Source organism: Pagrus major, chromosome 21 (assembly GCF_040436345.1).
Source record: "Pagrus major chromosome 21, Pma_NU_1.0".
Lineage (NCBI taxonomy): Eukaryota > Metazoa > Chordata > Actinopteri > Spariformes > Sparidae > Pagrus > Pagrus major.
This window is the reverse complement of record NC_133235.1, coordinates 26,128,016-26,151,617: the sequence shown is the minus strand read 5'-3', so window position 1 is coordinate 26,151,617 and position 23,602 is coordinate 26,128,016. Positions and strand designations below refer to the sequence as shown.

The 23,602-nt window shown below is 43.1% G+C and overlaps 2 protein-coding genes across 2 annotated transcripts; one reads left to right on the top strand and one right to left on the bottom strand.

The window, feature by feature from the left end:
• Window positions 1-6,173: 6,173 nt before the first annotated feature.
• eef2b (eukaryotic translation elongation factor 2b) lies at window positions 6,174-15,855 on the top strand. Its single transcript, XM_073490635.1, has 14 exons — window positions 6,174-6,395; window positions 7,699-7,913; window positions 9,430-9,611; window positions 9,688-9,899; window positions 10,812-10,987; window positions 11,261-11,366; window positions 11,462-11,714; window positions 11,848-12,043; window positions 12,139-12,262; window positions 12,952-13,194; window positions 13,272-13,625; window positions 13,756-13,938; window positions 14,160-14,292; window positions 15,200-15,855. Exons 1-14 carry the CDS (start codon window positions 6,393-6,395, stop codon window positions 15,391-15,393), a joined length of 2,574 nt encoding a protein of 857 aa, XP_073346736.1. The 5' UTR covers window positions 6,174-6,392; the 3' UTR covers window positions 15,394-15,855.
• A 1,416-nt stretch (window positions 15,856-17,271) lies between these two features.
• On the bottom strand, window positions 17,272-22,854 carry btbd2b (BTB (POZ) domain containing 2b). Its single transcript, XM_073490634.1, has 9 exons — window positions 22,301-22,854; window positions 22,092-22,211; window positions 21,654-21,810; window positions 21,052-21,157; window positions 20,766-20,963; window positions 20,432-20,624; window positions 19,656-19,743; window positions 19,421-19,567; window positions 17,272-18,376 (listed from the first exon to the last, which is right to left on the bottom strand). Exons 1-9 carry the CDS (start codon window positions 22,852-22,854, stop codon window positions 18,215-18,217), a joined length of 1,725 nt encoding a protein of 574 aa, XP_073346735.1. The 3' UTR covers window positions 17,272-18,214.
• Window positions 22,855-23,602: the final 748 nt, after the last annotated feature.

Here is a 23,602-nt window from a genome sequence, read left to right as displayed (position 1 = left end):
CTATTTCGAAGCATACTTGCCATAAAGCATAGGGATTATGTAATTTGTCCCACAGTTACACAAGAGGAACGTGCACACTTGCAAAGACGTATCTAACCATTATCACAGTGGGGAAGAGATTCTTTCAGTGGCAGGGCTATTATAGTCCACTTCAGCACAGAACAAGTAGAATCAACAGTCTGTCCTCAAGTTTCCACAATGAATACCATCAACACAATCCTTTCATCACAGCCTCCACTTCAAGTATTGTGCGTTACACCTCAGAGGAGAAAGACTCATGTGGATCTGGTCGCTCAAATTATTGAAAGCCATTTTCTTTTCTCTTCAGATGATTTTTTTTGGACATATTCATCTTCGTCAGATGGTTCAAAGCCGGCAGAGATGTGATTTATTTCTTTTGATTATTTTTTTTTTCCTTTGGTAGTTTTCTTTTCTCCGGGACGTTGTTGCCTTTACTAAACTGTTAAAAAAAGAAAAAGTCTCAAACTTGGCAGGGACATTATGAAAAGAAAAGGAGACCCTCCTGACTCAAAGGTGCCAGGTCTGAATCAGAGACAGGCTTTTAATGATGCACAGCTGAGACATTAGATCCATTTTTATTTATTTTTTTTTTGTATCAGATGGACCCACTTGTTAGTCCTCTTTTCTGATCATGTGTTAGGCACAGCGCTTAATATGAATAAATCAAAACTCTCTGAGGCACCCTCTGTGGAGACAGACATCAATATTTATGCTCATGGGCTTTTCAGAGTCTCATTACGTGATGAAATATACAAGAATTTCTGACATTCACCCTCATATATGAGGTTATAGTATGTCAGAGAAAGGTCAAGGTTATTTAAATGAATACTAGTGGCGCCTTGGTGAGTTACGCTTTCACTGATTCATGAAGGACCAGGACTGATGGATTCATTTTTATTTCATAAAATGAAAATAATTCATCCAGCGTGGCCCCTGTATGAACCCCATCTGATCACTATCCTTCACTCTTTCAAGCACTTGCCTCGAATGTATTTGTTGCATTAAAATGAGAGTATCTGCAGCATGCCCAGTGTTATCAGTACTGTAATAAGCCCTAATTGCGCTGCTATCTTTATTGTTGTTCCAGCTACAGATTAGAGAGTTTCAAAGTACATGCAGATATGATCAGATCAGGACATTTTTAAGCACATCTCTGGATACCAAGAATAGGCTGCAGCTCATAGATAATTGCTGTGTTATTGCATACTGTCACTCAATATTATCGTGTCCGCTTGGATGCATGTAACTGAAGGTCAAGAAGTGCTACATCGTCTCGTCTGTATGCTTAGGATTAAGGGGAAAGGATATATCCGACACCCCTGCAAGTGATTCGCCAAGTAACTGAGATGCACCATGAAATCAAGCTGCCGAATTCTCCTTCGCCGACTTTATTATACCTGCACATACAGTATGAGTGCAACTCGAGTCCACCGAAAATGATCTCACAGTCCAACACAGTCCCATTTCCTTGACAAGGGGTTTGAAATTGAAAAGGCACATGTTGAAAATACCAGGTGGAGCTGTGAAAAGAGCTGCTGGGTCAAGAAAGGCCAAAAGCTACTGAGGTGCACTCAGCTATACTTGTTTATCAGATCCATAGGGCGGATAAGAGAAACAGAGAGCTTATAGATACAGCGTTATCACTCCACCGGGCGTGACATGCATGTTGGGTGACTCTAATCTGCAGCTCAGTGATAACTGATGTGCACAAAATGATTAATTACCTGCAGCTAGTGGAAATCCCCAGTGTGTCACCAGTAAGAGAAATGAAAGCAACCCTGAGTGGAGAGAAGTTGTTTACTCAGGGTTTGGAACACTTCTTGAATGGTAAATCCCGTAATTCAGCAAAATGAAATGAAGATTGAACACATGGCGACACAATATGGTAGCAGCTGAGCACCTGTTTTCATTTTCTGTTATTCTTTAAGTGAAATAATCATCCTTCCTGGAGTTTGTTCGTTAAAGACTGTATGATAGCTAGCTAACGTTCTGACATGAATTTGACCAAACATTGAAAGATAATAACCATTTATAGATGATCACTTTACAGAAGTATCACTTAAATGGGGGAAAGTAACTAATTATAACTACCCAAATTACTATAAGTCTGTTTTTTTTTTTTGGGTATTTGTACTTTTATGAGTGACTGGGTTGGGGATCCCACTGCAAGATCTAGGTTTTTTTATAATATTTATATCAATATATATAATAATTACCGTTGTTGTCCCTAACTGTTGTCCCTGACCTCACATAAGTGATTTCTTGACTGCAGGACTTGTGGAGAATATAAAGATGCAACTGGGAATTCTGTCAGCCATTAAGGTTTCTGGTCAGATTATCTTAAAGAGATCGGCCTGTAATGACTTCATTAATCATTTCGAATTAAAATTCAGGTCAGTTCCTGCAGCGTTCCTCAGAGAAGGTGTGCAAAACATACCATCAGTGTTTCTTCTGAAACACAGCAGCCAATATTTCAAATCAAGCCCAATATATAGTGTTGTACTACATCATTTTACATAAAGTTTTGATTAATTTTTCTTATTATATATTATATTCTAAAAGTCTTATTTTGTCCTTCTTCTGTTAAATGTAGAAGCCAATTCAGTGCACTTCTAAATCATTTTGTGATGAATAAAAGCAACAGATTTCTCCTCTTTTGGCATTTACAAAAGCTTTTCTGAAGCAGCGGCGCGACAGTCAACGTCCTTCCATCAAGAATTCAATTAAATTAAATTCAAAACACTTTATTTGTCCCCAAGGGGCAATTTAAAAGGCATAAGGAGCAGCATCATTAAAAAAGGACAAACAGAATATCAACAACATAAAATCATATAAAGTGCTATAGTCAGTATTTTCAGTGACCGTCACAGTCAAAGTGCTCTGTGCTTCATGGTAAAGTGCTGTGTGCGGTGTGCATTCAGTCAGTTGAGGGGGCAGTGATGTTGGGATAGGGAGGGGTCAGAGTTCAGGAGCTGGACTGCTGTGGGGACAATGGTGGCCCTCCTCCTTTGTGTTCTGCAGCGTGGACAGCGCAGCCTGCAGCCTGCAGCCTGATGGGAGCCACTCAAACACTCAAACACCTCTTTAGTCTTTGTTGAGTTCAGCTGGAGACAGGCGTCCTCACACCAGGTGATAAAGTCCTGAAGAACAGAGCTGTGGTGAAGGTTTAGGGTAGAGAGCAGAAATAGCAGGACTGTGTCGTCAGCGAATTTAACCAGGTGACAATTTGGCTGGGTGGACCTGCAGTCATCGGTGTAGAGGATGTAAAGCAGAGGCGATAGGACACAGCCCTGCGGGGAGCCGGTGGAGGTGTGGAGGATGTCAGAGTAGGAGCCCTTAACAAGCACCCTCTGTGACCGGTTGGTTAAAAAGTCAGTAATCCACATGGTGAGCTGGTGATCCAAATTGAACCGGGTTATTAACTTCTCGGCAAGGATGTGTGGCTGCATGGTATTGAATGCAGAAGAGAAGTCTGCAAACAGGAGCCTGGCGGTGGTGTTAGGGGTTTCCAGATGTTTGTGGATGGTCTCCAAGATGAATATCTTGGCGTCGTCCACTCCCCTGCCGGCCCTGAATGCGAACTGCAGTGGGTCCATCAATGGCTCAACAGACTTGGTGATTGAGTTTTTGACAATCCTCTCCATCGCCTTCATCACCAAGGAGGTCAGGGCCACAGGCCTCAGGTCGTTTAGTACCTTGGTGGGGCCCTTCTTGGGGATGGGAATGACCGTGGAGTGTTTCCACTTCTGGGGCACTGTGCTGCAGTTCATCGAGGTCTGGGACAGCTGCTGGAATACCTCCCCCAGCTGCTCAGCACAGTGCTTTAGGGTCCGCCCGCAGATGTTGTCGGGTCCAGTTGCAGTGTTGGATTTGGTCCTCTTGAGGGCTCTCACCACCTCTTCCCTGCTGAATCGTTTCAAGTTAAGATTCAGGTCAGTTCCTGCAGCGTTCCTCAGAGAAGGTGTGCAAAACATACCATCAGTGATTCTTCTGAAACACAGCAGCCAATATTTTAAATCAAGCCCAATATATAGTGTTGTACTACATCATTTTACATAAAGTTTTGATTAATTTTTCTTATTATATATTATATTCTAAAAGTCTTATTTTGTCCTTCTTCTGTTAAATGTAGAAGCCAATTCAGTGCACTTCTAAATCATTTTGTGATGAATAAAAGCAACAGATTTCTCCTCTTTTGGCATTTACAAAAGCTTTTTTGGAGCAGCGGCGCGACAGTCAACGTCCTTCCATCAAGAAGACACCAGCTGCTCAAAAGACATAGGAAATGTCATGCCATAAAACAGGGTCTATATTTAACGTGAAGTCATCTGTGCTCACTTAAAGAGACTTAAGTGACTGCAGACATCTGGAAAGAGACTTCATTTGCAACAAGCCCCACTGTTAGAGACACGACACAGTGCACGGTGCTCTCAGTATCAGTTGACATGAGCATGAATTTATTGTGTTTGTGGCTCTTATTAGAAAACTTTACTATCTTATCTCCCTTGCGTTCAAAAAGACCGTAGAGTCGATAATCTTCTTCTTCTCCAAATTTTAATTCAGTTTGTGTGTTCTCACTGAGATTTGGAGACAATAAAAAAGACGGTACCTCGCTCTTACTCCCTCAGCCTTGTCTGTTTTTCTTTTTCAGCACTACAATAAACCATCATGTCAGGTACACATCTGCTCTCGTGGGGGCCCATTATATGCCCATTATGTTACATCCATGAAAAATGTATTTGTCAGTGCACGAGTGTATTTCTGTGTTGGATTGAGTCCACTGGGGTGACAGGAAACATCCCATTTCCTTCAGTATAATCAATTGTGTGTATTTTCATATGGACACGTTCACAAAAGCCCAGATACACAACGTCTGTCGTACACGACTGCTCCTCGGTCCATTCTCATTTCAGATTCTCTCCTTGTTTTGTGGTTCTCTGCCCTCAGCTGGTGGAGAGCCGCTACAACATCCTGAAACAGATCAGCTCCTGTCCACCAACAAAGATCTCTTTTATAAGACATGCTGCAACACAGGGGAAATGTTGCAAATACGACCAAATAACATTAAAAGTGTCTGCATTTTAACAGATTTCTCCTACCAAGGAATTTTACGGGAACATTTTCTCGATTTGAATAAAATTCATGGGTGTAGGCGAATATCTCCTCTCCCTCTAAGACACAGTTCTTACCAGAGTTTGGTCCTTAAAGCCAATTCAAGTTAATATAATTCAGTCCAAATGAAATCTACACATTTCAGTCATTCAGTTCAAACCAATTCAATAAATTCATACCATTCAAATAAATCCAATTTAAGTTTAGTTCAATCCAGGGAAGAAACAAGGAAGATTTTTCAAGTCAAGTTTAAGAGCAAGGTTCAGTGGCTCTCTTCTGCCACCTCCTGCCAAACTCATGTACTTCCCCCCTGCTTTGACTCAGGGATGCTCCATAACAGCAGAGGCTCACCTGGTGCATCAGGTGTTTAGGGGGAGGCTTGATCACCTGAGGGCACATGAGGCCCCTAATGATGACTATTAATTAAAAGTATCAGTACTTGAGTGCAATAACACTCCAAGTATAGAAGCAATACCCAGATTATTACAGTTTAATATGCAGGGGACCTATGTAAAGATACTCTTTACTGGGCAAAATTTACACCAGACTTCATTCAACAATATGCCAATTTTAACTTCTCTTGCTGATTGACAGCCCTGCACACCTGCTGCAACACCACTGTCGATCCTTCATCAACTAATGTAGACAGTTAGCCAAATCGGCACCATATCACAGTTGACATTTTATCTAGAAAAAAAAAAGTCTGAAAACAAAATTCACAACTCTGCTACTCGCCCTGTGTATTAGCAGGGGCGCAATCACCTAGAATCGACTAGTTTCTGAATGTAGTTTGGTGCAACCTTCTCACACATGAAAAATATCCCAAATGCGTCACAAGAACGTAAATTATGAGTTAAACAAAAAAGGCTTTTGTTTTCCTGAGTCACAGCAGTCAAACATCAGCCCAATTCAATTAATTTAAACTGAAAAATATTGCCAATATCGTGTCTTACATGAGTGAATTAACTTGAACTCGGCCTGTTTTTCACCCTCAGGCAGCCTGTGCGCCGCTGATAAACACCCGGTCCCAGCAGAGTTATGCAGCGGGCGCACATCCACGTCCCTGTCAGATGACACCGGGCTAAGTTGAGGAGCAGCGCCCCCTTCTGCTGCAGCCTCCTTCCTGCACCACCACACGACGGCAGCGGCAGCAGCAGCAGCAGCAGCTCCTCCTGTGACCACCGGGACTGCCTGTCCTCAAAGGCAGTGTTTGCAGCAATAAACCCTTTGCGAGTAGCGACCAACGACCTGCGGACAAGATGGTGAGTGTTGACTTGGCTTCGTATAAGTGTGTTACTGCATCTTAGACGTGTGGCAGGTGAGAGCCCGACAGCTCCGCCTCGTCAATAACCTTCATGTATAGACACTTCTCGGCTCACTGAGCAGAGCTGTCAGGTGTGTGTGTGTGTGTGTTGTGTGTGTGAGGTGGATGCAGACGCTCGGTGGTGTTACATGGCCACATGAAGCGCGCGTGTGCGCTCGGGGAGGACATACGCAGTAAGCCGGCTGGTAAAGCTGCAGGGCTGTGGCCTGGACCGCACGGCCCGGCCCGGCTCGGCCCGGCCCGCTCTGCTCCGCTCCGCTCTGCCTCCACTGTGACGTTCATATTAAAGCCTTTAATATCGAGCTGCCTCTGTCGCATACGACTGCAGAAACACAGTGTTAACGCACAGCTGAGGTCCCACACAGACTCTGTTACCACCAGATTGTAGCTTCAGATCCGATTCTAATAGACTGCGTCATATGCACGGATGTGAGAGATGATATAATATGTCGTAATATGTACATGTAAGCCCACAGCTGTGCGTCACCTGCATGGAAAAGCTGCGTTGCTTTTCATTTTTGTGCTTATATCACGCTGGATGGTGATTTATATTCATTATTAGAAGCTCTGATTGTCACCTGACTTCCTAAATTTGATGTTGTTCTGCTTGTTATGTCAGCTGAGGGACTTTAACGTGTTATAAATAGTGTTAGGTCCTTATTTTTCCCATGGTAACAAGTGAAGTTATACTGCTGAGGTGTACAGTGAAAATGGCTACCACACTATAGGGCAAAAATTACCTAAAATGCCTTCATCACTTGTGTCTGATTTGTGTTCTCAGAGGATTTCCAGCCTGAAATTTTACTTAAACTAAGTTAAATAATAAAAATAAGTTCAGGCTGAGTGCTTCCTGTTGGTCTAAATTAAGAAATGACTTCTTCTGTGTACATTTCACCTTAAAATCAAGTGTCAAAGGGGATTTTAAGGTGTGAAATGAAGAGATTTTTGTTCCCTCATGGTTGTGAAATGGCCCATTCAGTTGCAGCATGTGAGTGGTGACTCAGTAAATCCTGATCTTGTTTGCTTGGTTAGGACCAGACGGTTAAGTCTTCACACTCCGTCCTCCCAGTCAGCCTGATGGATTCAGTTTCCAACATGTCTTTCTTTTTATAACTCTACTTGGAATGACATCTGGTAGTGGTCATAAATAAATAGATGCATATGATGAATAAAATGAACCTGTGCCTGTTGTGAAAATGGATGAGTGTAACCTCCACCTCCCTCGACCCCTAACCCACCAGGTGAACTTCACTGTGGATCAGATCCGGGCCATCATGGACAAGAAGTCCAACATCAGGAACATGTCCGTGATTGCCCACGTGGATCATGGCAAGTCCACGCTGACTGACTCGCTGGTGTCCAAAGCGGGGATCATTGCTTCGTCCCGTGCCGGAGAGACCCGCTTCACAGACACGCGCAAAGACGAGCAGGAGCGCTGCATCACCATCAAATCCACGTATGTGGTGCAGGGGAGTGGGTTTAGACAAAGCAACATATAAAAGGTCACAAAAACTTGAGTATTTCTCTGTTACAGTAAATATTCATAACTACACAAGCAACAAATATGAGGAAAGACACTTATTTAGCAATTATTTTATATTATAAGAGTTTAACCCTCAAAAAATTGGCTAGTCAGCTTCAACAACAAGAGTGTAGTTACAATAGATTGATTGACAACATAAGGAGACAATCCAAATGTTTCTAAATCCTAATTGGTGCACTGAAATGATTTTTTCCAATGAAGCCCTGCCAATGTCAACAAGTGCAACAAGCTCAGACAAAAAAGCACAAACAGAAATCTCACTGGGTTCAAGTTGTTCCATTGCGTGCACGACGATGAGACTTTAAATGTTTAACATGGAGATAAAGAAAATAAAAAAACATTTGCCCAGTAGTAGAAGGGGGGTCTGTAACAGGAGCAGACTGATTATGAGGCTGGCTGATTATCAGATCCAATATTCAGCGTTGGTAGAGCGCACGCTCCGTGTACAGAGGTCGTGTCCTCGCCACAGCAGCCCAGGGTTTTAATCCGACCTGTGGCCCCTTGCTGCATGTTATCCCCCTCCTCGCTCTCATCCTGTTTCCTGTCTATCTTTGGCTGTACTAACAAAATAAAGCCATGAAAAAGGCCAAAAATAATAATATTTTTCAAATGTGCCACTTTGGCCTCTGATGCAGCCGCCTCTCTGTCTGTAGACACCCTGTGGTGTCCCGTCATTCCCACTAATTAATTTATTAAAATGTATTTAAATTATTTAAATTAATTGCTGCAAATGTAAATTCCAAATATCCGTTATGGACTAATGATGAGTATCGATTTATCCGTAGTTTGTATCACAACATTATTATTGATATGAAATACTAACATGTCTTTAACTGTGTCTGGTCTGACAGTATTATGTTTCATCACTTTCTAAAAGGCTGCTAGCTGATTCATAGTCGCAGTATTTGCTTTGATTGTCGGTTGTTAGTAGAATAATGGCTCTGATTTAATTAAAACAATGTCAACAATACATTTATAAAAGGCCAAACTCATCTTTCTACCTGGACTTATTCTGCTTATTCTAACCGGTCACCATTTTTTCAGAATCATTGTGACTTTTGAGTTCCTTCGTTTCGAAATCTAGTCCAAAGATATGTAGTTGAAAAATCTATTGGGATGGTTCTTCATGATTCCTGGTAAACGCAACAGCACAAACATCGAAATACATCATTAATTGTGTATTTTAATCATTCCAGTCGAGCCGGTTTGCATCAGCTGAACTTGGATGATCTCAGCATGACTCAGCGTGTCTGCTCTATTTCTGGCTCAGTGGAATCCAATATTATTAGTTCAGACATGTACTCAGCTCATTTAATTCAGCTTTATTGATCCATTCTTTCTTTTACATGTATTTTAATGATAAAGTGGTAGTGGCAGGTGAAGAGTGAACATGACTCCAGCCTTCTCCTGTTACCTCTCTGTCGTTCAGGGCCATCTCTATGTACTACGAGCTCGAAGAAAACGACCTGGCGTTTATCAAGCAGTGTAAAGACGGAAGCGGCTTCCTCATCAACCTGATTGATTCCCCAGGTCACGTTGACTTCTCCTCTGAGGTCACCGCTGCCCTCAGGGTCACTGATGGAGCCCTGGTGGTGGTGGACTGTGTCTCAGGTAATAACGTATCCCACACACACACACACACACACTCGCTTTATGCCCAGGCTCACCTGGTTGTTTTCTCTGACAGGTGTGTGCGTGCAGACTGAGACCGTGCTGCGGCAGGCCATCGCTGAGCGCATCAAGCCGGTGCTGATGATGAACAAGATGGACCGCGCCCTACTCGAGCTTCAGCTGCAGACGGACGAGCTCTACTCGACTTTCCAACGCATCGTGGAGAACGTCAACGTCATTATCTCCACCTATGGAGAGGATGAGGGTGGACCCATGGGGAACATCATGGTGAGGGAGAGACTCAGGCAGCGCTCAGCAGGGCTCCAGACTAACTTCTTAAACCAACCCGTCCAGAAAAACTATTTTACTCCCAAAATCAAAATGTTGCTCTTTTGCTTTTTTATTATCATCTGTTGTTGCTCTTTAAAAGTATTGGGCATGTACTTAGCAAGTACTTTTACCCTTGAACTGTATTCAACTTAAGTACATCAAATTCAGAATAAGCAAAAAATCAATGAAGTTGATGAGGTAAAACATTAAATATATCATCTTTGTACTGTTTTAAGATTGAGTATATATCAAAAACGATTAGCGGAAAAATCACATTCTGTTTAATTGTCACAAAAAGGACTCAAATGCAGACTCCAGGCAGGAAATCGGTGGAACAAAAAGCAAACTTTAGCTGATCAAAAAAGAGGCAGGCGACAAAAACTAAGAAAACAGGGAAATACAAAATTAAAATGAGGAGGAACGAGGAAACAAACACACAGCAGACACCAGGAACAACTGATAACAAACTGACACCAGCTTAAATTAACAAACGAAACGCAGGTCTACACCGAAAAAAGGCCGGGAAAGAGACAAAGGCAGGAAGTGGCAAGTAGCAACAAGACACACGAGACTGAATTCTACAAAATAAGACAGTAAACATCGAAACTGAAAAACAAAATCATGACATTTAATGTGTCATATTTTTGGTAGGTCTTGCTGTGAGTAGCCAGCAAGTTATTGTTAACTGTTAGCGCTCGGTTCAGTTTGCCACTTGCTAAACTATATTTACACATACACACCAAAATCCATTTTGTCTTGGAGGTGTCCTGAGGGATGGCGGGATGCGGCTAGTCTTGAGCCCTGCCGCTCAGACACAAAGACATGCTAAGCTAGGCGAGAAATGTTACATCTTCTTTTCATTTTCCTCAGATTGATCCTGTCATCGGTACAGTCGGGTTTGGCTCTGGCCTCCATGGCTGGGCTTTCACCTTGAAGCAGTTCGCTGAGATGTATGTGGCTAAATTCACCAAAGGAGAGTGTAAGCTGGGACCAGCGGAGCGGTGTAAGAAAGTGGAGGACATGATGAAGAAACTGTGGGGAGACAGGTAAACATGATCCAGACAAATATGCTTCACAAAATATAAAAGATAAACTTAAAACGAGGCTGAAAAGCAGCGACACCCGGCGTCTCTGCTACCTGTAACCACAGCCAACAGTTATGTCACCTGTAAAGACCGCACCCTTGAGTACACCTCTACATCACTGCAGTAAAACCATCAAAAAAAAAAAAAACATTTCTAGCACACACCACAAAGTTTTCATGATTGTAACCAGTCATTTCAGTGCCATGATGTTATGCAATCATTTGTTTGACACAGATATTTTGACCCGAACGCCGGCAAGTTCAGTAAGACTGCCACTGGTCCCAACGGCGAGAAGCTTCCCCGCACCTTCTGCCAGCTCGTTCTGGATCCTATCTTCAAGGTAAATGGAGAAAAAAAGTGACATCAGCCTACAATTTGTATGATACTTTCAGGGCTGGAGTTTGAGTACTTTTCCCTCTCTCACCATCCTTCAAGGTGTTTGACGCCATCATGAATTTCAAAAAGGACGAGACAGCCAAACTCATCGATAAGCTTGGAGTCAAACTGGACTCAGAGGACAAGGAGAAAGAGGGGAAGCCCCTGCTGAAGGCTGTGATGCGACGCTGGCTGCCTGCCGGAGAGGCCCTGCTCCAAATGATCACCATCCACCTGCCCTCCCCCGTCACTGCACAGAAATACCGCTGTGAGCTGCTTTACGAAGGGCCCGGAGACGACGAGGCCGCCATGGGTCAGTGGAACGTTTTCAAAGCACGTCTCTGGAGAAGACGTGGAGCATTTTGATGATGATGTAGCATAAAATAATTAGCTTTATTTGGGCTATGCTATATTCAGGTCTCACCGTCTCTCTGCTGTCTTCTCAGGTATTAAGAACTGCGACTCTAAGGCTCCTCTGATGATGTACATTTCCAAGATGGTCCCAACCAGCGACAAGGGTCGTTTCTATGCTTTTGGTCGTGTGTTCTCTGGCAGCGTGTCCACCGGCCTGAAGGTGCGCATCATGGGGCCAAACTTCACCCCTGGCAAGAAGGAGGATCTCTACATCAAACCCATCCAGAGGTGAGGTGGTTATGAAAAATAAACAGTACACAGTGGCCTGAGATGATAGTAGAACGAAGAACATGTGCTCTAAATTCATGTTTCTCTTCTTGCAGGACCATTCTGATGATGGGCCGGTACGTGGAGCCTATTGATGATGTCCCATGTGGCAACATCGTGGGTCTCGTTGGAGTAGACCAGTTCCTGGTTAAGACAGGGACCATTACCACCTATGATCAAGTAGTGTATTGCTTTTTTTTTTGCAGTTCAGTTACTGATGTACTAAACAATCGATATATGGAAGCCCTGAGAGGAAAAAGGAAAAAAAAATGGTGATTTATGACTTAAAGGATAGATTCACCCAAAACTGAAAATTGAGACATTATCTACTCAACCCCATGCAGATGGAAAGTCGGGAAGTTTCTTAGTCCAGGAAACATTTCTGGAGCTTCACAGCTTTTGTAGTCCAAGAAACTTCTTATGACTTAACCATCGGCATGTGGTTGAGAAGATAATGACTTCATTTACATTTTTACTTATCCTTTAAGGATAGGTGAAAAGTTCCTTAATTGTTTTCATCCTTGATCCCTTTTCTAAATTACATTTTTTAATCTGTGAAAAATATAAATAAATAAATAAACAAGGCAGGTGAATTTTTCCAATTTACATTTTCTTTCGCCAGAATGAAAAACATTAATGAACAAAGAAAGATTATCTTGGCAAAACCTTTTTTTTTTATTATTTGTTCTTTAGTCACACACAGGGGAAAAAAAACAATTTAGATCACAAAGAAAACTGAAATTGACTTTTTTTCTTTCTTTCTCATTGGCCTCTCAGGGCCTCCGTACTAATGAGTTACTTATACCAGTTCTACCTGTTACAACAGCACAAAAAGATCAAGTCTTTGAGCTTGGTGTCTCTGTCCACAGGCCCACAACATGAGGGTGATGAAGTTCAGCGTGAGCCCCGTGGTCAGAGTTGCCGTGGAGGCCAAGAACCCCGCTGACCTGCCCAAGCTGGTGGAGGGACTGAAGCGTCTTGCCAAGTCTGACCCCATGGTGCAGTGCATCATCGAGGAGTCCGGGGAGCACATCATCGCTGGAGCCGGAGAGCTGCATCTGGAGATCTGCCTGAAGGACCTGGAGGAGGATCACGCCTGCATTCCACTGAAGGTGACGAGACATCAGGATTTATTTACACAAGCCTTTTTTTCCTTTATTATATTCCTTCTTTCTTCATCTCTTTCCAGAAATCAGACCCAGTCGTGTCTTACAGAGAGACAGTGATGGAAGAATCAGACCAGATGTGTCTGTCCAAGTCCCCCAACAAGCACAATCGTCTCTTCATGAAGTCCCGTCCGTTCCCCGACGGCCTGGCTGAAGACATCGAGAAAGGGGACGTCACCGCTCGACAGGAGCTCAAGGCGCGTGCGCGTTACCTCGCCGAGAAGTATGAATGGGAGGTGACAGAGGCCAGGAAGATCTGGTGCTTCGGTCCAGACGGAACCGGGGCCAACCTGCTGATAGACATGACAAAGGGGGTCCAGTATCTCAACGAGATCAAGGACAGCGTGGTGGCCGGTTTCCAGTGGGCGACTAAAGAGGTGAGCAGCAGTTAAAGTGGCTAAACCAGTAGCTCTGTGTAATCATTGTTCAGATGTTTGTGATATTATGCACCATGTGTACTTGTATACTCCTGATAATTATCCTCCAGTCTCTGTCTTCGTCCTGCAGGGTGCTCTATGTGAGGAGAACATGCGCGCAATTCGTTTTGACATTCATGACGTGACACTGCACGCAGACGCCATCCACCGTGGTGGAGGACAGATTATTCCCACAGCTCGAAGGGTCCTGTACGCCTGCCAGCTCACTGCTCAGCCACGACTCATGGAGCCTGTATACCTGGTGGAGATCCAGGTGTGTGTGGAAGAAAAGCTGCACTAGGAAAAGAAAATGTCACCATTTTAATTGCCACATGATGAAATAGCTACAGTTTTGCGTATTTACAAAACGTTATCTGATTGGTCTTCTATACGTGTACCATTTGTGATTTTATTATCTCCGTGTCACTTTACTCATCGTCAGTGTTGTGCTTGTCAACGCTCTGTCTGACTGCTGTTCCCTTTTTTTCCGTGCAGTGCCCGGAGCAGGTGGTCGGTGGGATCTACGGTGTGTTGAACAGGAAGCGAGGTCATGTGTTTGAGGAAACCCATGTGCCGGGCACTCCCATGTTTGTGGTGAAGGCCTACCTACCTGTCAACGAGTCCTTCGGTGGGTTTTGTGTGACAAATATTGCAAGAATCCTATAGATTTTCCTCAGTTTCACCTAAATGTAATGCTTTTCGATGCAACAGTATGTTTGATTTTAGAATAATTCGCTTGGTCTATTTATCTGGTCTTGGTTAGTCATTTAAGAGGAGCAATCATGTGGGTAGACTTGGATGAAGTCCTGCTCCTTGGATGGTCCAATTTCTTCTTCTGCCTTCAGTTTGTTTATGAATTTTTACATTGTAACACACACACACACACAAAAACAAAACATGGAAGCTACAAAAGACAGTTGTATTCGCTAATTAGAATGGCAGTAGAGAGCATACCTTCACCAAGCCCCAACAGTCCCCCTTTATCTGCATTCACTCATAGAGACTAGCCACCTAAATATGGCAGCTTTTTTTCATAGAGAACCATGTAGTATTTCCTGAGAAATCAACAAAAATGTCCAATGTTAAAGAGAGTGAGGAAAAAATTCCAGGATCCGTCACTTTATCTGGAACCAAACCCAAAAGTTAACAGGACAGAGACCCATCCTCCATCCAAGTTTCGCGGGAATTTGTTCTGTAGTTTTTGTGTAATCGTGCTGACAAAGCAACCAGACAACACATGGACACGGGTGAAAACATAACCTCCTTGGCAGGGTAGTAATATATAATATTTTTACCATATCTAGGTCATCCTACGTGGATAGAAACTAAAAACTGATATGCAATGTGAATTAAAAAAAAAAATGTTTTACCATAAAACGAACGTTGCTGTGGGTGTTGGGGGGCTTTTCCCTGTCGACAACTCAATTTTTGGTCACCACATGAATGCCCTGTAATCCCAATCTAATGTAGATTACCGTTAGGATCAGGATCACAGGGGGGTAGACATTTATTTCCTTATTCTTTGTCCCCTCCAGGCTTCACAGCTGACCTGCGCAGCAACACTGGAGGCCAGGCCTTTCCTCAGTGTGTGTTTGACCACTGGCAGATTCTCCAGGGAGACCCCACTGACCCCGCCAGTAGACCCTTCCAGATTGTCGGTGATATTAGGAAGCGCAAAGGTCTGAAAGAGGGCATCCCTGCCCTTGACAACTACTTGGACAAACTGTAAACACTGACCCCCGGATTATAAAATACCAAATCAACTCTAAACCCTACCCCGTGGGCACTTTAAAATCTTTGCACAGGCTTACAGATACATCGCACAATTTGTTTTGACTGGAGCAGAAACAAAGCTTAGGCTTTTGTTGTAGGCTAGTGGAAGCAGCAATGCTTTTTTCATTTCACAGCTACAGTACACCAAGTGCCTAGGGCGAGGGTTTTGGGGAAAAATTGGATCAAAGCAGTCGTATCTCTCGTTTCTTCTATTCCTTCACATCATCCCCTCCCCCCTCCTTCTCATCTGCCAGGATGGGCCTGTACAGTGCACTGTGATACTGCTGCAATAATGCATATTGTAAATGGATCGAGGTCAGACAAAACAATTGAAACCACCAATAAAGTGTTACAGAAATCAAAATCCCTGGATTGGAACTTTGTTCAGTGGATGAAATTAATAAAAATGTTCAACTCATGATGAAAATGTGACTGTTGTTTACCCAGTGGGCTGAAAGTTTTTAAGTCTCTTCTGTTGTTTTAAGTTTTTATTTATTTATTATTATGTACTACAGAGAGTTTTTAACTGGTTATGAAACAGTCTCAATTCAATTGTGGTTCCTGTATAAGACCCAGAAAAGCAAATGAGACCCATCAGGGAGAAGATTAGCTGATGAGCTATTCTTAACGCCTGTCACAAGGTCAGATTCAAACTTTTTTCGAGGTTGGATAAGTCAAATTAAAACAATTTCTTATGAAGTGCAGTGGATGAATTGAGGGGTCTCGCAGCCTGGAGAAATAAGCTGCTCTATACTTTGGTGGTAAGGTGCATGGTAAGGCAAAAAATGTGCACATACCAGTCTTAGTTGTGTCAAGATCCTGCCAACAGTGCCAATGTTGAAGGAGACTCAGGAGACGTGATGCCTTACGTTGAAGTATTTGATGGAGCTTGATCGAGGAGAACAGGCTGAACAGTACATGTAGTAAGACGATGTAATGCCACGCATGTTCTGAAGGACACTTCCTGGTTTGTGTCAAGGAACCTTAAAAAAGAAGGAAGGATCATTACGTCACTGAATCTTGCTTTGGAGCCAGACTTGAATGCCGGTTGTATTGAAGTCAACGGGAGATTCATGGAGAAACACACTAAAACCCAAGTTTTCCTTGACGTAATTACCCTCCCTTCGTTTTTAGGTTCCTTGGTCTGTGTCTATATAACCCTAACGAAGAATATCCATATTAGGCTACCCCTGAGCTGCAAATACATTATAACCCTCTATGGAGCACACTCAGTGGAAATGTGCTTACCTAAGCCACATAATAATTGATGGGAGCATAGGGAATTTGGTCCATTGTGGAGCCAGCACTTCTTATAGTTAAGGCTAAATGCTAGAAGAATAGTAATGTGCCTAGGAGACCGCTTACCTTATCGCTACCACTACAACTGTTCCTCCTCTCCTCTACGGATAAGATATGGTTTAGGGAGGGGAAGAGGAACCTCTTCATGCAGAGTCGACCATTTTGACTATGAACTTATGAGGCTTAATATATGGAAATTCCTTTAGTTTACTTCGTTTCACCATCATCATTTTAGTTATTAATGTTGCACAGCCAGGTTGCTTCTTTCTCTTGCTTTTAAAAAATATGCACATGCCAGACAGATCTTTAGCACAGGATGCGATGGTGCTCATATCCATATTTTCCACAAGGGCCATCAGAATCAATAAAAAATTAAAGTCCCTTGTAGCTGCTTTAATGAATGATTAATGTTCTTCTTCATTTTTCAGTAAATGATCTCTGTCTTATACTTACCAGACAGACATAAGAGTGTGTCGACCTTCTCCAAAGCCAAGCGTCACTCCTGAGGGGGGTAAAAATGAACAAACAACCACAGTACATTTTCCTCACTCTTTAATCAATAGTTATTTCAAGTTACATATATAATGTTAATAAATGCCACTTTAATATACGACCCTTTAAACGTCCGCACCAAGAGGGAAAGCTCTTCCGCCAATACTTTTTAAAACAAAGCTCAAAAGAATCATATCTGAAGAGTTAGTGTGCATTCATAGAACAACCAAATGAACATATGCAAGGCCGAAGAAGTGCAAGGTTTCTTGGGTATAGGCAACTACCAAGCAAGGACACAAGAAATTGCAGATTGTACTGTATGTAGAAACCCGGAAAATTGCTTACCATAACCATGTTGATAAGATTAATATGAAGTTTGGTTCAAATTCGCCAAGAGTTCAGAAAGCTGATGAGGTCTACGGGGAGCTATGGAAGTTACAGCTGATGTGGGATTCAGTGAAATGCTGGTCTGTACTGAACGATGACGAGGAACTGGTCTTGGCAAATCTGATTGACTGTACATTCATACAGTTGTGACTCTCCTTTGCACTAATGCTGCGGAGAACAGGAAGGGGGAATTGTACAGCTTAAGTAGAATTCAGTGTCAAGCCTTATGCCGTCAATCCACACCAGTGACATCGATACTGTGAATAATCTGAGAGGCTCCTCCCTCCCTCTCCTTCCCCTGTGGAGTCGGTTACAGTCATGTCTGATTCAGAGGCTGGCATCACTACAACACAAGGCGATTAAAGGAAGCCGCTGAAAAAGAGAGAGACAGCATCTCAAATGACAAGCTACGCCCCATGTAGTGACCTACATCACTTTTACGGCTATTTGACCTCCCGGGTCAACGGTAGTGCACTATATGGAGATAACAGTATGATGTCTGAGAGATCAGTCCCCAGTGCGGCTGCTGAGGTGTGGCCCCGCGCTGGCGTCAAGTTGTCACATTTGATGGTTGATCGTTGCTACGTTGTTGAAGGTGACTATGTGTAGAAGATGACCTCAGGAATCTGTCCGTCCTCTACTGAAGTGCCGTTGTTGTTGCCCGCTGCGTAGCAGAAGGTGAAACACGTCTTTGTGCCAGTGGATGATGACTCGTGTGTTACCTTTCGCATTCCTTTAGTACCATAATGAGAGTCTGGACCCTGAAAGACAAACGGAGAGGGTGAACACACTGCTGGAGCCAAAACTGCAGAGTGAGAGATTAGATATTATTTATATTCTTTGAGAGTTAATTGAAAACATTTAGAATTTTGTCAGGCTGTGTAAAACTGCCACCATTTCTCATTGTTCTATGACATCTATAGATCTTCATACAGCTTTGTAAAAGTAAAACTCAAGCACTTTTCAAGCACTTCACAATTACATACAGGTCGATCTCCTTTCTCTGGCTCCTCTCCAAAACCATTTCTTATCATTTTTTTGTTAGCCTTCCAGTTGTCATTTGACAGACAGGCATGTTACTTAAGCAATAGCAAAATCCACCATTTCTCCAGTAGTTGATTAACAGGTACAAAAGTAAGCTAGTTATCTTCGTGTCAGTCAATCTGGCTCCGTTCAAGACAAACATTTTAAATATTAAACTAAAATTACGACCTTGCATTGTATGCCTCAACACGCCAGTCAAGCTGGCGCTGATTAATGGCCAGAGCATTTTTTGCAGAATATTATAACGTCTCAGTGAAGTTGACTTTTATAAAATGTTATAACTTCATCCTTTTATCCTATTAGACATTTGTGTAAAATCTTTGGTCAAAAATATGTTTTGTGAGGTCACAGTGATCTTGACTTTTGACCACCAAAATCTAGACAGTTTATCTTTGAGTCCAAGTGGACATTTGTGCCAAATTTGAAGAAACTCCTCAAGACGTTCAGATCAGATCAGAGCATAAGATATCGCGCTCATGAGAAGGGAACCGACTGTTGGATGTACAGACAACCCTAAAAAAATGCCTCAGGCCACAGCTATCACTAGTGTGGAGGCATAAAAACAAGCATTTTTAAAGGATTATATTTGAATTCAAGTGTATTCCTAACATTAAAAACTGTTCAAATTTAGCATTAATCGAACCTTCAAGATTTTGTGCAAACCCTGTAATAAAATGTACAACTTTACTTTGACTGAAATGCACTCCCAAACAGCGTTGGGCTGCATGTGTATCTGGTGTTATAACCAACACATCACTGACCTTCAGTGTAGCGCAGGCAGTGTAGTTGACGTTGGGTAATATCTCCACTGGTTCTTTGAACATGACTCTGAAGGTGTTGGCTGACCCATCACAGCTGAAGCCTGTATCATTCTGGCCCAGCACCGTGTTACTGTCTGTGTGAATGATCTGTGTCGAGAAGCCAAAATATGTTATACAACATGCCGACAACATATGATGGAACCAGACAGAATTTCTGAAGGGCTCGGGTTCACACCTGTATGTTAACTTGGTAGTCTGTGGGTCCGTGTATAGAGCCGTAGAGACCGAACCCAACCACGAATATCCTTCTGTTTACTGAGAACCTGTGAAGAAAAACACACAATGGGAATATGTCAGGAAATGTGACTGTGTGGAGCTGTACATACATTATGTGGTAATAGACACCTCTTTCACAACAGACATTTTAACATTTCATAACAGGAAAAGCACGGGTGTAACTAATAACCTTAACAATGGTTCAGTCTCACGAAGCCATGCCAGTGAGCCAACATACAGAATACTGGGCCTCTGGAACAGAGCCGTTAATCGTTAATGCTAGTAGTTACACCTGTGCTCAGGGTTTTTATCAAGTAATGAAAAAACTTTTTACTGGGAAAGTCTATTCATGTCCAGTCGTCATGTCATGTCATGTCAGGTGAAAAAAATTCCCTTAGCACAATTTGAATTGTATCAAAGTAGGCCAAAATTAAATGTCCAGATATCCTTAAATGTAAATAAAGAATCCTATTTTTTTATTGTATTCATATGTAGGCTAGACGAGCCTATGCAATCAACAAACAACCATTACATTTGTTTCACTGTTGCGTCTCTAATAAAGTGCACGCTCAGATTGAATGCCATTTTCTTATTCGATTAGATAACAAAAAATCACAGTCCACTTTTAGTTAATTATTAAATAACTGATTGCATTTAATTAGTGTGCCTCGAGTCTATTTTGGAAAAATAGTAAGGCTGTAGTTACACTTTTAAAATGCTCTGCTCCTCACTCACCGTATACGGTCACTTGTCCCGCTGTAACCCCAGCGGCTCTCCACCTGTCCAAAGCGGGTGATGCTGCACTCCTTCCCGCGGAGACAGCAGCGAGGCCGGTCAATGAAGTCTACACGAGGCTTTGGGTTTACTGTGAAGTGGAGGAAGAGACTCACCACCTCTCTGTCGGTCAGAATACTGGACTGGGCTGGACCTGAAGGGACAATGATGAGACCAAGGGAGAAAGATCAGAGCCTGAAGCGCATGGTGTGTGTTTTTCAGGAGAAAGGAGAGCAAGAGCAGAAACAAAAAAAAACCATGACAGTAAAGCTACAGTGTAGGTTTGTCTGTTTACCTGCAGCAAACTCCTCAATGGTCATGAGAGGGAAGCGGATGAGTGTGAGAGCTTTGCCCAGGACTTTGCGCTTGTTTTCTGGTGTGGGCTGCAGCTGCTGCCTGTGAGCCTCCGCCTCTGCCCAACGCACCGAGGCGCCAAACAAACGCACCTCCCTCACCCCGAGAGTATCCCTCTCCAACACTGCCACCAATGTATCTACAGGAAGCAGAGATGAAAAATCAGTCAGTTTGGCTATTATTCATAAATAAATATAATGATGACAACGTTCACAAGGCCACATTACCCAAATCTATGTCTGTAAAGCCTTCAGCGGCGAGAGCGTCTCCAGTGTTCTTATCAATGTTTTCTAGACAGAGGCTGGCAAGCTGAGGCTCATCGAACAACCGTGCCTGAAACAAAGAATACACACATTAAAAACTACATTCTTACTACATGGACTAGTTAGAAATTTAAAATTGACGACTGCAATTAAAAGAATGACAATTCAATAAGAAGTGTATGATCCACGAGTATGACTGGATCGCAAACCTTCGACCAAATTATAATCATAGCGCCAAATATCATAAACCAAAATCAACAAACACTGAAGGCCTGGATCAGGTGTGCGGTCAGACTTTACTTATTCTTTTATAAGAGAGCCTCTGATTAAACATGAGCATAAAAAAATATATATAAAACGATACCCAAAACAAACCTTACAATACCCTCAGCTCTGTTACACATTATACTTGTAGTTTTTGCACACTTAAAAATGTCAGGCAGCAAAACTAGGAGTTGTAAGAAGCTGGACAGATGCATATTTAGAAACAGAGGCAGCACAATCAGTCCTACACATCAAATCGCATACAAGAACTGGTCAACATTCGTAGTTGGGTGAAAGCAGACCTGTGTGAGCAGCATGAACGCGTTGTCTGCTCTTAGGTTCTTCTTGAGGAACTCCACACAGTGAGCCTCCAGGGCCGGCACTGCATACTTCTTAGCTGTGTATAGTGTGGTCATCACTGTCTCAGGCCCGATCTGGACCTCATCAGAGTACAGAAACCTGCAGGAAGACATTTCAATATTTAGATTTTATTTTTTTTAACATAATTTAGAGGTGATGCATTGGCATGTAATTTAATGTTGCATTGTTTCAGCTTGTTTTAGTTGCAAATTCTTGCTATTTCCCCAAGCTGGTGTGTTGTTGTGAAGTAAAAAAAAACACGCACACAAGACATGCAAATCAGTTTAAATGGCAGGCTCCCTCTCTCCTTGTCACACACACACACACACACACACACACACACACACACACACACACACACACACACACACACAGCTTACTTCAGCAGGGCCAGAAAAGCAGCTGGTTCCACGTCAGGAAGCTCGATTTCCGTGGAGGTCGTCGCCATCCCACCGTTGAACATGGCATCAAACACCGCGCTCCCCACCGCCAGAACAAACCTGTCAGCAGTTAACAGAGGTGACGTCTTTTCGCTTCGCAGATTCACAGTTAGCTAGCTGATGTTTTGAACGCGCCCCAAAAAACTCACCTGTGCGCAGGTATCCTCTGAACCCCCATCCCTTTGCCCACCAGAAAATGAACGTCACTGAGCACTTCGTTGTTGAAGAGGAAAGCGAACCTCTCCTTCACGGTGCTCTTCGTCGCCTGCCAGTTGTACACTGGCTCCCGGTACACCAGCACGGACGCGGCCGCCGGAGTGGCGGTCGGCGCCGACTGGGACGCGTTTGACGCTGCGGTGGATGCCATGTTGGACGCCGGGGTGGACATGGCTCCCGCTGCCGCAGCACCTGCCGCAGCGGACTGCTGCAGGGAGTTCTGCGCAGTCGGCTGGGCTCCGGTCGAAACACCGTTGCTGTCTCCGCCGCCAGGCCCCAGCTGCGGGTTGGGACGCCTCGCCGCTCCCTGCGCTCCGCCGCCCGCACCGACCGCTCCGCCGTTGGACGCTGGCATGGAGAAAACGCTGTTGCTGGGCTGGCTGTTTCCCAAAGGACCCGGGCCGGAGAAATTAAGGCAAGGAGGCCTGCCGCTGTTGTCTCCAGCCGCCATCTTGAACCTAGTGTAGGCGTAAACAACGCACTTCATCGCATTGTGTATTTCTTGTAGTCTCGCGGTCGTAGCGGCCGTTTGCTGCCCCCTGGCGGCTGCTGTGGGTACTACAACAAGCTCTCCATCTGCACAAGAGGCACATTTTCCTCTCAAACTAGTGTTTAATCAATAACAAGCAGGCTGCCAGACGCCTGTTCATCAGTGATTATTACTGAAATGCCAACTTTCTATGGTAAAAGCTAATCATTTGCTTTGGTAGTCCCTGTTTTAATGATTGTCCATGGAGGTCAGTTTAACAAACCTGCCCTTACGAACCTTAGATGTTAAGTTCAAGTTCTATATTTGTCATAACAATTACAGCGAATGATTTTGTGTTCGCTTTTTGTTGCTAAAATGTGTAAAATGAAAATCACAGAATGTTAATAGATAAAATTCCCACCTGTCCATTCATAGTTCCCCTAAATTTCAACAGACATTAGCCACAACTGGTCAATGTAGACCTCTGACCAAACATGCCACCAATAATTATCCAGTATTACAGTCATCATTAATACTGACTGTAAATGATTTCTAAATAAAATACTCTCTCCTGCTGTTAAAAAAAGCCATTACTACAATAAAATAGGATGTGATGAAGAAGACAAGTCTAAGTTAGAATAATACTAATCAAAATTAGTCAGGGATATTGGGATATTTTAGTGTTGTTTCATTCTGTAACATATCTGAATTTTTATTTTGTGTTTTGTGAATATTTTTGGTCCTCAAAAATAATTGCGACTTGCCC

Coding starts and splice junctions, on each gene's coding strand:
- eef2b (XM_073490635.1), top strand. Junction 9,900..10,811: donor GACCCATGGGGAACATCATG/GTGAGGGAGAGA, acceptor CATTTTCCTCAG/ATTGATCCTGTCATCGGTAC. Junction 13,626..13,755: donor TCCAGTGGGCGACTAAAGAG/GTGAGCAGCAGT, acceptor TTCGTCCTGCAG/GGTGCTCTATGTGAGGAGAA.
- btbd2b (XM_073490634.1), bottom strand. CDS start 22,854: ATGAAGTGCGTTGTTTACGCCTACACTAGGTTCAAGATGGCGGCTGGA. Junction 19,568..19,655: donor ACTACCAAGTTAACATACAG/GTGTGAACCCGA, acceptor TTCTCGACACAG/ATCATTCACACAGACAGTAA. Junction 18,377..19,420: donor CTGCCTGCGCTACACTGAAG/GTCAGTGATGTG, acceptor TTTGTCTTTCAG/GGTCCAGACTCTCATTATGG.